Here is a 13,295-nt window from a genome sequence, read left to right as displayed (position 1 = left end):
TATTGTTCGAACAATGTTTGGGCCCGAATTTGAGATAGAAGTTAGTAAAATCCCTTTGGTAGATAACACAATTTGAAGACTTATTAAAGACGTCTGATGACATTAAGCTGCAAATGAAGGATATTTTTCAAGATGATAATATGATGTTTACATTGCAATTAGACGAATCACAGATGTAAGTGGGTTAGCACAATTACTAGTTTTTATACGTTTCATTCATCATGACAGAATTATTGAGCAATTCTTGTGTTGTCAAGAACTTCCAATGAGAACTAGAGGTGAAGACATATTTAAAACTTTAGATTGCTTCATGAAGGAAAATAATTTGCCATGGATAAAATGTGTAGGAATATGCACCGATGGCGCACCCTCAATGGTTGATTCAACAAAAGGTCTTACAGCTTTAGCAAAGAAAGAGAATGAAAATATTATAACTACTCATTGCTTTTTACATCGCGAAGCACTAGTCGCGCAAACCATTGGAAATGAATAAGAAAAGTTATGGACAAAGTGGTTCAAATGGTCAATTACATTAAAAGTAGACCTCTTAAATCAAGATTATTTGCTCTTATTTGTGAAGAAATGGGGGGCAAAGTTTAAAAATCTTATAGTACACACAGAGGTTTGGTGGCTCTCAAGAGGTCGAGTGCTTTGTCATGTATACGAATTAAGGGAAATGATGCTTAAACTTTTTGAGGAAAATCAGCAAAATGAATTTTGCGATCTAATTCAAAACAAACTTTGGTGCACAAAATTGGCATATCTTGCTGACATATTTGAACATTTGAATAAAATAAACACCAGTATGCAAGGAAAAGGTGAAAATATCTTAACAGCGGTAGATAAAATTTGTGCTATGAGAGACAAGATAGCAATTTGGAAAAGGAATGTGAAAAAAGGAAATTTTGAAATGTTTTCTAAAACTGCTGAGTGCGAGCTAAAATGTGATATCAGCTCGCTAATTGTTGACCATTTAACATTGCTCGAAGGGAAAGTTCATCATTACTTCCCAAATGTTGAAATCAAAGACTATGATTGGATCAGAAATCCATTTATTTCAACTGCAACAATTAACTTTTCACTTATTGAAGAAGAAGAATTAGCTGAAATAAAACATGATCGGAGTCTGTTAATGATGTATGAAGAGGATGACTTAGACAGCTTTTGGATTCGCGTTTCTATACAGAACTTTATTGTCATTCGGTACAGATACCGAACGAAATTACAGCAGCCACAGAACACAACAAAAAAGAAAAGAACACAGGACACACGACCCCAACATAAACATCCATCACAGTGACTCCAAACACCCCCTCACTGTGATGGAAGGCAACAAAACTTCCACTCTCTTCCCCCCACGCCCACGGACAGGCAGCTCGACCCCTACCGAGGCGACCAACACGCACAGCCCCCGCAAGGGAATGGAAGGCCCCACGGCCGAGCCGCACCGGGCACTGAAACGTCCCGCGGCCGAGCCGCGCCGGGCGATGGAAGGCCCCGCGGTCGAGCCGCACCGAGCGCTGAAACATCCCGCGGCCGTACCGGGCGATGGAAGGCTGTTCTTGCATTTTAATTCATTGATTAGTAATTTAAAAAATCGCCAAATTTTTGCCGTAAAAACCCCAGCTTTTTTTTTGTTGACGTTTTTTTCCCGAGCCCTACTCATAAATGATAACAATCACATTAATCTTGTTAATGTATCTTATTATCTTACAAGTCATATATTAAAAAATATATAAATGAAAGGTTTTCATGAGATATTTCGTGCCGCCATACATTTCGTTATTAAAATTTATTTATGTGTCGTATCTCTTAGAAAGGGTTGGTTTAACCTCCGGTTTGCTAGTAAAACTGAATTACTGTGTCGCAAAATGATGTATGTCTAAAAAGTGTGTCAAGATAAGGATAAAGGTTGATGAAAGAACACATTTAAATTCTTGGTGCCAGCGGAACCTTGCGTTTATTGTCAAGGAGCATGGACTAATTAATCTGACACAAACTTAACTAGACCTTATGTCGAGCTTAAGTGTGTTCTTTCCTGCATGGAAGTGGTTGCCAATTCTTATAGCGCACATGTGGACCATGATGCTGGCTGCCATCACACCATTTTGGCTCCATTAGCAGTCATCCAATATCGTGCTCTCGTGGAATAGTGTAAAATCAGTTTTTTTACAATGTAATCATCTGCTGAAGTCAGGGACCATTCACTTCCTGCTACAGCTGTTGGGGCAGCATTGGATTGGGCAACAATCCCAATATGTCGGTGAAGGCACAGACATCGAAAATGGATAAGATTGACCATAATTGTAAATAATTGACTTATTTGCAATATGGAATGATATTTTTTATTTTATTTTAAATGTTTACTTTTAGTTTTTATACTTGAAGGATTTTAGTCCAGAGATGAAGCAATGAAGGTGTGAACAAATCGGAAGCATTCTTCCCTCATTTGGCTTCCTGTTTTTTTCCTTACACTCCAAGGTCACTGGAGCCTATTCAACTTAACCATTATTTTCTGTTTCCTATTTTACTCGCCTTTCACTCCTAATTTGCTGCTCACGCAATGCCTTAAAAAATATATATATATATACGTCTTTTATTTCTTAGAATAGCCTTTGCCTCTAGGACATCACTTTACTTTAACCATCCTCTGTGCTCCATGTAAGTATCTTGTGGGTCATATTTCAGTAACATCCATTAGCTATGTCATACTTATTGGGATTTCCACAGGTTTGTAATACTGTTTCTGTTCAGCTTTTTGTTTATTTACCATAGTGGGCAATGTGCGACATAACAACAACAGTCCCAGCATTGAAACACATAAAATTCTTGTAGACATGATGTAGCTGAAGGGGTGATATTCCTCTGGCTTATTTGTGCTGATTGAATGCCAGAGCAGTACAAGGGGCCCATTGGCTTAATCCTGCCTCTATTTCTTAATTTCTTCTGCTCTCTGAGACTTTTATTTAATCATCAACCACTGGGGTTAATCTGTAGGTAGTTCTCTCATTTGTCATTGTGCAGAAAAACTCAAGGCAAACAGATATACTTTAACATTTTTGTTAATTAAAAGATGAATAACTTTCTAGCAATGTACCATGCAGTAGATTGAAACTCTAAAGCTTTGTTTTATCAGTAAATCTTGAAAAATAATTGTGTTGGAAGGAACTGCAGATACTGGTTTAAACCGAAGAAGGTCACAAAATGCTGGAGTAACTCAGTGGGACAAGCATCATCTCTAGAGAGAAGGAATGGGTGATGTTTCGGGTCAAGACCTTTCTTTGGAGAGACTATCTCTCCTTTCCTTTTCCCCCGACTCTCAGTCTGAAGAAGGGTCGCTACCTGAAACATCACCCATTCCATCTCTCCAGAGATACTGCCTGTCCCACTGAGTTGCTCCAGCATTTTGTGTCTATCTTGAAAAATAATTAGTTTGTATAGAAGAGTCATCAATTCCTTTCCTTTATTTTTCAACAGAAGGAATACTGTGAGAGTAGGTTGGGGCCGCTGCTCCCAGAAATTGAGATTGTACATCTCAAATTAACATAGAATAATAGAGGGCATTCAGTCTAATTGTTTACTGCAGCCATCTTATTTGTTGTCGGACTAGAACCATATTAATAAAGAATTAAAAATAATTTTAAACTGGGTGTAAAATAACGTATGAAGAGAAAGTAGCTTACAAATGGAAAGATTTGATTCAGATGACAAAAAGAATCTTTAGAAGAAAGTTCCATGTGTATTTCATTTGTGACAGAAAAATGGGGTTATTATCATTCATTTACTCTGCAATTAATGGCTTTCTGCATAAAATTACTCTGGCAAAAGCAGGATTAAGTTTGTAATAGCACCAGCTTTTTGCTTCAGGGAAATTCAGATTTTATAAAGAGCAAGTCATTGAGCATTGAATTAATATTTTTCTCCTTGTCTCATGACTGAAATTAGTTATAATTGGTGAGTGACTCAGACATTTCATCTGCAGTGACTAAATTGATTGTGGAGTTTCAATACAAATGGTGCAATTACAAAATGAAAGTTAATAAAAATCCTCAGTTCCCTAATTATTTGATTATTTTGTAAGATAATGGTATTGGGTGAGGTGTTATTAAAAAAAATGTTCAGGATCTTGATGGTGCTCGACATTATAACAACATTTATTGTTCACCCCTATTTGCCTTTGAGGTGATGGTGAGCTGCCCTCAACTATTACTGTGTATCTGTTAAAGGTACTCAATGCCAGGTGATATTTTCAATTTGGGATGATGTATGACTTGGAGGTGTACATGCAGATGATGTTACAATGTGCCCACTGTCTTTGTTCTTCTTGGTGAGACGGGTGTGGGAGTTGTTGTTGAAGTGGTCTGGCAAGTCACGGCTGTGCATTTTGTAGATGGCACATGCTGTAACCTTAGTGGCCTGCTGATAGAGGGGATGAATGTTTATTGTAATGGGTGAGATATCACTCGTATGGGACACACTGTCAAGGGTGATGTTGCACATCTGTGTTATTGGAGCACCACTCATCCAGGCAAGAGGAGAGCATTGTATTGTAATTTTGACTTTTCCTTGTATCTGATGAAAGGTTTTAGAGTGCCCAGATAAAGTCCCGCAGTGTGAGACCCAACAGTACTTTACAGCTGAATTTCTAGTGAATATCATGTTGATTGTCAGTGGTGATAATACCCTTTGAACCTTAAAGTTGAGTAATTACTCAGTCAAGTTGTAGATGGTGATCGCCAGGGATGGTCATTGCATTGCACTTTTGTGGTGTGAATGTTTTTTGCCACTTACCAGCTTGTCAGAAATTTGTCAGAATCTTTAAAGCATGCAGATGTGGATTGTTCAATTTGTTGTGATTGGAATGAAACTTCAACAAAATCTCCACATTTGGCCTTATGTGGCAAGGAAAATCATTTATGGTGCCACTGAAAGTGGCCAGACATTGGACATTGTCTTGAGGAACTCTTGCAGTAACGTTATAGACCTCCATCAACCGCAAACTAGCTGTTGGAATGTTTTCTCCTTGATGGTCAATGACTCAACATCTAATTCTCTGAACTATTTCCACCGTCTGCACAGTGAAACAATTTAGTTAGTTTTGCTAAATTATTTTATCACGACTTACTGATTACCCCCAGCTACTGATTTGTTCCAGTAAAATTGCCACCCGTTTGATGGAAGAAATAATTTAACCTACAGAATATTGGGAATAAATCACAGGTGATATGTGATTTGTTATTTAAGCATATTGTGATTGTAGATGTATTTAAGGTTTTGAATATAATCAAGGAAGAGAATTATCGTGGCTTAAAAGTAAATTATCAATTTATGCCGTGCCAGTTACATGTATGCAATAATAGGGTGAAGAGAAAGTGTTAAGTTACAGGGCTTTCCAACAACCAGTACAGAAATTATGGACTGGATAATTTTTTTACACCAGCAATGTTGTATGTTGAATTTTATATTTAAAATGGGGCTTGGTTCACCTTTCAGGAAGATAGTGACTGATCTAATTCCTCAACTTGATTTCAACCGTAGTGGCGCCAATCCCTTATTCTCTTAATATCCCAAAATCCATTGGCCTCTATCTTGAACATAATATGTGCCATTAAATCCACCCCAAAAAGTTCATACATGCCAATCCCCATCTACTAGCACTCTCCTCTGCCTAGCAGAGCTGGTTCTTGCCCTTAACAACTTCTCCTTTGACTCCTCCCACTTCCTCCAAACCAGAGGCGTAGCTATGGGCACTCGCATGGGCCCTAGCTATGCCTGCCTCTTTGTCGGGTATGTCGAACAATCCCTGTTCCGGACGTACACTGGCCCCATCCCCGAACTCTACCTCCACTACATCGACGACTGCATTGGTGCTACCTCTTGTACCCATGCAGAACTCACTGACTTCATACACTTCACTTCCAATTTCCATCCTGCTCTTAAATATACTTGGACTATCTCTGACATCTCCCTCCCGTTTCTGGACCTCACCATCTCCATCACAGGAGACAGACTAGTGACTGACATCTACTATAAACCCACTGATTCGCACAGCTATCTGGACTACACTTCTTCTCACCCTGTCTCCTGCAAAAAGTCTATCCCCTTCTCCCAATTCCTCCGTCTACGCCGCATCTGCGCCCGGGATGAGGTGTTTCACACTAGGGCATCAGAGATGTCCTCATTCTTCAGGAAACGGGGCTTCCCTTCTTCCATTATAGATGAGGCTCTCACTACGGCCTCTTCTACATCCCGCAGCTCTGCTCCTGCTCCCCCTCCCCCCATTCGTAACAAGGACAGAATCCCCCTCGTTCTTACCTTCCACCCCATCAGCCAGCGTATCCAACAAATCATCCTCCAACATTTCTGTCACCTCCAAAGGGACCCCACTACTGGCCACATCTTCCCATCCCCTCCCCTTTCTGCATTCCGCAGAGACCGTTCCCTCCATAACCCCCTGGTCCACTCGTCCCTTCCTGCCCAAACCACCCCATCCCCGGGCACTTTCCCCTGCAACTGCAGGAGATGCAACACCTGTCCCTTTACTTCCCCCCTCAACTCCATCCAAGGACCCAAACAGTCTTTCCAGGTGATTCAGAGGTTCACCTGCACCTCCTCCAACCTCATCTATTGCATCCGCTGCTCTAGATGTCAACTTCTTTATATCGGCGAAACCCAATGCAGGCTCGGCGATTGTTTCACTCAACACCTTCGCTCAGTCCGCCTTAACCTACCTGATCTCCCGGTGGCTGAGCACTTCAACTCCCCCTCCCACTCCCAGTCTGACCTTTCTGTCATGGGCCTCCTCCAGTGCCATAGTGAGGCCCACCGGAAATTGGAGGAACAGCAACTCATATTTCGCTTGGGCAGCTTGCAGCCCAGCGGTATGAACATTGACTTCTCCAACTCTAGATAGTTCCTTTGTCCCTCTCTTCCCCTCCCCCTTCCCAGTTCTCCCTCTATCTTCCTGTCTCCACCTATATCATTCCTTGGTCCCGCCCCCCTGACATCAGTCTGAAGAAGGGTCTCGACCCGAAACGTTGCCCATTCCTTCTCTCCTGAGATGCTGCCTGACCTGCAGAGTTACTCCAGCATTTTGTGAAATCATACATTACTTTAATCTGCTTCCTAATTCAATCTACCTTTTTGTTTATCTCCAGATATTCTGTTTATCTAGTATTTCTATCTGACTTGCTTTCAAGGCATAATTTCTTCCAATTCTTTTTCATTCAATTATTCCTTCCCTTCTTTTTAAGATGACTGCTGCTATCAGTGACAGCTTTGCAAGATTGACAATAATAAAGGCAAAAGGGGCAACAAATATTTTTCCAGTATGTCTTATTCTGTGATGTTTCACTATTTCTTGGAGAGGGCTTCGTAAGTGATCAGCTCAATGCATGGTGAGTCTTTGTTTGGTTTGTGCTCCATGATGGAGTTTTAACAATGCCACAGTAGTTCCCGAACATGGACCCTAGATTACAAAGAGCTTGACTGTAAGTTTAGGTTGCTTTGTTTTTAGTTGGCTAGGGTAACTGAATTCCAACGGCATCATTTTGAGGAATTAAACTGAAAGAGCCAAGGTTGCCCGCCTGAAGTGGAATGTGAAAAACAAATTTCAAAAATCAATAATTCAAATATATGATCCTATGAGTTTCAGGGGTAATGTCAAGTCTTCAGTATCATTCATTTTAACCCTTTCTAACAGACTTTCCACTGTTTTCTGAACTTTGTTAGAAAACATTTTATACAATTTGAGTTTTATACAATTTTTATATTCTTAGTTTCCTTAGATGATAGAAATATTTTTTCTGATCTTACCTTAAGTAATGGAAAATGAAGATCTAAATAAGCCAAGATAACTAGAATAAGTAAAATGAAGATCTAAATAAGCCAAGATAACTAGAATAAGTAAAATGAAGATCTAAATAAGCCAAGATAACTAGAATTACTTAGTGATTTTAATCAAGATTGAAGGTAAATTAATGTTTAAATATCCATTCCGTTGAAGTAGGCACATGATTTGAGGAACCATATTGGTAGAGTATAAGAATTATTTGAATATCACAATCATTTTCAAGTTGCAGTAAGCATATATAGAAATTCTAGAAGGGAAATTACAACACAGAGGGATAGTGACTGAGAAATTTGTATCTTTGGTGCTGGCTTTTCATACTATGTGTATTAAAATCAATCTATTCTAGAGTGAAATGCTATTGAGATGATTTGTAGTGAATGATACAATAACAGTATAACAGTATAACAGAGCTTTATTTGTCGTTCGGTACCGAAGTACCGAACGAAACTACATAGCAGTCATAGAAAAAAAAAAGAACACAAGACACATAACCCCAACACAAACGTCCATCACAGTGACTCCAAACACCCCCTCACAGTGATGGAGGCAACAAAACTTCCCCTCTCTTCCCCACGCCCACGGACAGACAGCTCGTCCCCGACCGACCCGCACAGTCCCCGCTCCGGGCGCTGAAACGTCTCGCGGCCGAACCGGGCGATGAAAGGCCCGCGACCAAGCCTTGCGCAGCTAAGTCCCGCAGCCGAGCCGCACCAGCGGTGAAAAGTCCCGCAGCCGAGCCGCACCGGGCGGTGTTAAGTCCCGCAGCCGAGCCGCACCAGCGGTGAAAAGTCCCGCAGCCGAGCCGCACCGGGCGGTGTTAAGTCCCGCAGCCGAGTTGCACCGGGCGGTGTTAAGCCCCGCAGCCGAGCCGCACCGGGCGGTGTTAAGCCCCGCAGCCGAGCTGCACCGGGCGGTGTTAAGCCCCGCAGCCGAGCTGCACCGGGCGATGTAAAGTAAAGTCCCGCAGCCGAGTTGCACCGGGCGGTGTTAAGCCCCGCAGCCGAGCTGCACCGGGCGATGTAAGTCCAGCGGCCAAGCCGCACCGGGCGATGTAAAGTCCAGCGGCCGAGCCGCACCGGGGGATGTTAGGCCCCGCAGCCGAGCCGCACCCCGCGCCGTGAGGAAGAGAAAAGTTCCCCACACCCACCCACCCACACCCACCCCCCACACACCACCACCCCCTCCCACACATACACAACCAAAAAAATATATATAAAAATCATCCCAACACCGACACTCAACAAAAAAAAGACGGACAGACTGCTAGTCAGCCGCTGCCGTTAGACGCCGCCTAAAATTCATCCAGACACTTCTAGTCACAAATAGTTCTTGAGGTGAGCGCACAGTTTTTATTTCTGAAGTCTTGTTAAATCTTACAGGAATATCTCAATGTTAGATTTTAAAATATTTAATAAATAAATTAACAAACCTCCACGAAAATGAATGATCAAACACTGGAGTTATTGGTTTAGGGAAGAAGATTGGATAAGAGAAATTCTGGGAAAAATCTTTTTTTATGTAATGTCATCTATATTTTGAATATCAACAGACATTTTGATTTATAACAGGTATAACAGGTATAACAGAGCTTTATTTGTCGTTCGGCACCGAAGTACCGAACGAAACTACATAGCAGTCATAGAAAAAAAGAACACAAGACACATAACCCCAACACAAACGTCCATCACAGTGACTCCAAACACCCCCTCACTGTGATGGAGGCAACAAAACTTCCACTCTCTTCCCCACGCCCACGGACAGACAGCTCGTCCCCGACCGACCCGCACAGTCCCCGCACCGGGCGCTGAAACGTCCCGCGGTTGAACCGGGCGATGAAAGGCCCGCGACCAAGCCTTGCGCAGCTAAGTCCAGTGGCCGAGCCGCACCGGGCGATGTAAAGTTCCGTGGTCGAGCCGCACCAGCGATGTTAAGTCCCGTGGCCGAGCCGCACCGGGCGATGTTAAGTCCCGCAGTCGAGCCGCACCAGCGATGAAAAGACCCGCAGCCAAGCCGCACCGGGCGATGTTAAGTCCCGCAGTCGAGCCGCACCAGCGATGTAAAGTCCCGCGGCCGAGCCGCACCGGGCGATGTTAAGTCCCGCGGCCGAGCTGCACCGGGCACTGTTAAGTCCAGCGGCCAAGCCGCACCGGGCGATGTAAAGACCAGCAGCCAAGCCGCACCGGGCGATGTTAGGCCCCGCAGCCGAGCCGCACCCCGCGCCGTGAGGAAGAGAAAAGTTCCCCCCCCCCCCCACACCACCACCCCCTCCCACACATACACAACCAAAAAAATATATAAAAACCATCCCAACACCGACACACAACAAAAAAAAAAAAGGAAAAAAGACGAACAGACTGCTAGTAAGCCGCTGCCGTTAGGCGCCGCCACTTCCGGCTTAATCAACCAAAATATAGTTTAATCTTATTATCTATTTAGGCTTGTGATCAGAAATATTTTTGGATGGCTGTTGATGCACAGTTGAGCATGATTTTTGGAAATTCAAGGGATCGTGTGGGTTGTAGAGTTGAAAGGGATGTAGAGAGATTTGCACTGATCTTTTGAATGGCAGAATATAGTGAGATGCTATGTTGATTTTTTTTCTATTTCTTTGTCCTGAAAATGAAGAACTACTTTCCCATGTTAAATTTGTTCAAGTACCTTTGATACGAAACACATTGCATTAAAATAAAAATTTGAAGCTGTGTTGCTCTTTATAATTGAAGTTTACCTGGCAAACAACCTGTTCTCTTTGAGTGTTTTGCACTCAAGTTCCATGTTAACTGATTTTCCTCAAATAAACAAGGTGCATTGTATTATTTTACCGTAAGTCAATTTTACATTCGTTGAGTATAATTTCTTGTATTGAGGTTTATGAATTCTTTTATTTTAAGGTCAAAATTGACTGCCTGGAGAAGTTCCTCATTCGTTTTCATTACTATACCCACAAAGAAAATCTGAATGCGACAGAAACCATCAAGTTCTGGTCAGTATTTTGTTAAAGTGCTCATCACCATTTGTCAGTTGAATGTTAAATAGACTGCATCCTGAACTTCTGAGAAGAAGGTCTTTTCACTTTCTACATGCATTTACATTTTGTGTTCATCCAGGTTTTTCCTTGCTGTAACCTATCCTAGACCAAGTCATCTTCCCTGCTGTCCTTGGTAATCATTGGGCTCTGAAAACCAATCATTCCAAATTTTAAAAGTATTTTGTACTTTAATTGATTAATACTCCCGATTCCTCTAACACAGCAGATTAGAACTTATATTTGGTTTTGCTCTGAGGTACAGCATGGAAACGATCCTTTTGGCTCATCAAGTCCATGCTGGTCATCATACTAGTTCTATGTTATCCCACTTTTTTGTCTACTCCCCATGCCCTAGAGTAATTGTACAGTCTAATTAACCTACAAACCTGCACGTCTTTGGGATGTAGGAGGAAACTGGAGCACCTGGAAGAAGCAAGTGCAAACTCCACATAGACAGCACTGGAGGTCAGGCTCGAATTCAGATCTCTGGCACTGAGAGGTAGCAGCTGCAGCACTATGCTGCCCTTATGTTTTTATGGCTCTGGGGTTTTAGTGCCTCTTCCTCCCACTGACCTACCTTTTGCTTCTTGTGACGACTGTGAATGTAAACTGGTGTAACAGGATTGTTTTACAAAGATTCCTTTGATTTTGTCTCAATATTGGAGTAATATAAAGGGTATTGCAAAGTTCAGATCTTGTGTGATCCGATAAATATTTCTGTAAGCAGAATGAATCGTTTGTGACTCAAATCTTGCTTAATTTTCTGCCCACTTGGAGCGGATTATAGGCCAGGACTGTTAACGCAGATTCTCGTATATTGCAAATTAAACTTGGATTGTATTAATCAAATAGCCTAAAGCGCCTACCTCACCCTTTATATAACATAAAGTATTGAAACCCTTGGGTTTGGTACCATAACTAATACAGATTATGGTGCTGTTTGAAGTTGAGAAATGATATTTTATCTTTTGGGAGACTTGTCAATTTTTCTATCCTTATTGGCTTCATTGGTGGTGTCCTCGAGAGTGGTATTGTCAATTCTAAGATGTCAGGATGGTGTCATGGCAACACCAAAAATCAGGGACTGGAAAAAAAATGTTAGGCAGTGTTTACTGCTAAAAAAAATTGAACTTGCTCAATATTTAAGTAGCCTTCAGCCTTATTGCTGAACACTTGTACAAGATCTCTCATTCCTTTATAATTCTGTGGCGATCCTTCACTAAAACGTACCAAGATTGTTCTTTTGCAAGTAGATTATAAATTTGTTTTTAGATTAAGTTTAAAAAAAAAATAGAATCAGAAGAAAATGGTAGCTCAATGTGCCAAATATCAATTCGTTTCTTTTATGCATACAAGAATAGTTGAGGCTATTCCCTTTCACATTACTGAGGGTTCTGGTTCATGAATAACTAGCAGGTATAGTTTGCCTCTAATTTACCTTTGCCTTTATGAAAACTTATATGAAACTTGGTATTCAATTCTTTTTCCAGTGTGAAAGAATGGAATATTTTTGAGAAATTCTGAGTTCAAAGCTTTTGCATAATAGAACACCTAAATCAGGGGTGTCAAACTACTGGCCCGCAAAGGGGTCCAATCCGGCCTGCGAGATGATTTGGGGAAAAGAAGCTACGTTGTGAATCGTCATGTGGAGGGCGGGCAGCATTTATTGAGGCATGTCGGGTTGTAGTTCGGGGCACGCTTGAGTGGTAGCTGGGAGAAAGGTTGCGGACTACAGTTCCCGGCGGGTGGCGCGGCGGGAAGGAGGAAGGGTGCGGGCGGGCGCAGTGCCAGTTGCAGTCCCATCCGGCAAGAGCTGCGAGTCCATTGCTGGAGCGGAGCAGGGTGTGCTGGAGTGGAGCTGTGCGACGGCCTAGAGTGGACTGGAGGCACCGACAAGAGGAAGATTAGGTACTACAATTTACCTGATTTCTTAAACATAATCTTAAATAATCACCATTGCAAACCGTATCACCAATGACTCATTCAGCTCTGGGCACATCAGAATGCAGCAGCCTGCTTTAACTGGATGTGACTTTGCTCACAGCAGGCAAGGATAACGGAGTGAAAAGCAGCATTAGCAACGAATTAGTAATTTAGAATAAATCCATTTACTCACAGGTAAAGGGGCCTGTAAATACTGTCTTTGTATAGGCGTCCACAAATCCAACCAATTAAACTGCTCATTGACATCAAGCTGCCACACATCATGAGCTGGTCTTTAACTAATTTCTTCTCAGTTTCCAGTCGCTTCACCCTCACCACCCAAGCACACAGTTTGTTGGTTATTTCCATTCCCTTCCATTTGTGATTTCCTCCTGTCCTGTTCCCTAATTCCATTCTAACATTTTTCCTTGAATTTATCAACAAGAGAACGAACATACAGTGCCCTCCATAATGTTTGGGACAAAGACCCAC

The 13,295-nt window shown here is 42.0% G+C and overlaps 1 protein-coding gene across 3 annotated transcripts in view; it reads left to right on the top strand.

Annotated features, from left to right (window-relative positions):
• Positions 1-13,295, top strand: part of lyst (lysosomal trafficking regulator) — a 170,690-nt gene that overhangs the window by 13,603 nt on the left and 143,792 nt on the right. For 2 of the 3 annotated variants that reach the window (XM_078399124.1, XM_078399122.1), the window contains exon 2: positions 10,744-10,835. In XM_078399124.1, coding sequence (XP_078255250.1) covers positions 10,744-10,835 — 92 coding nt within the window. Of the gene's footprint in view, positions 1-7,372; positions 7,398-10,743; positions 10,836-13,295 lie in introns of those variants that run through there. The other variant, XM_078399123.1, reaches the window with a different exon arrangement.

This window comes from Rhinoraja longicauda, chromosome 5, assembly GCF_053455715.1.
Source record: "Rhinoraja longicauda isolate Sanriku21f chromosome 5, sRhiLon1.1, whole genome shotgun sequence".
Classification (NCBI taxonomy): domain Eukaryota; kingdom Metazoa; phylum Chordata; class Chondrichthyes; order Rajiformes; family Arhynchobatidae; genus Rhinoraja; species Rhinoraja longicauda.
The sequence above is the reverse complement of the archived record's forward strand: the minus strand, read 5'-3'. Positions and strand labels throughout refer to the sequence as shown.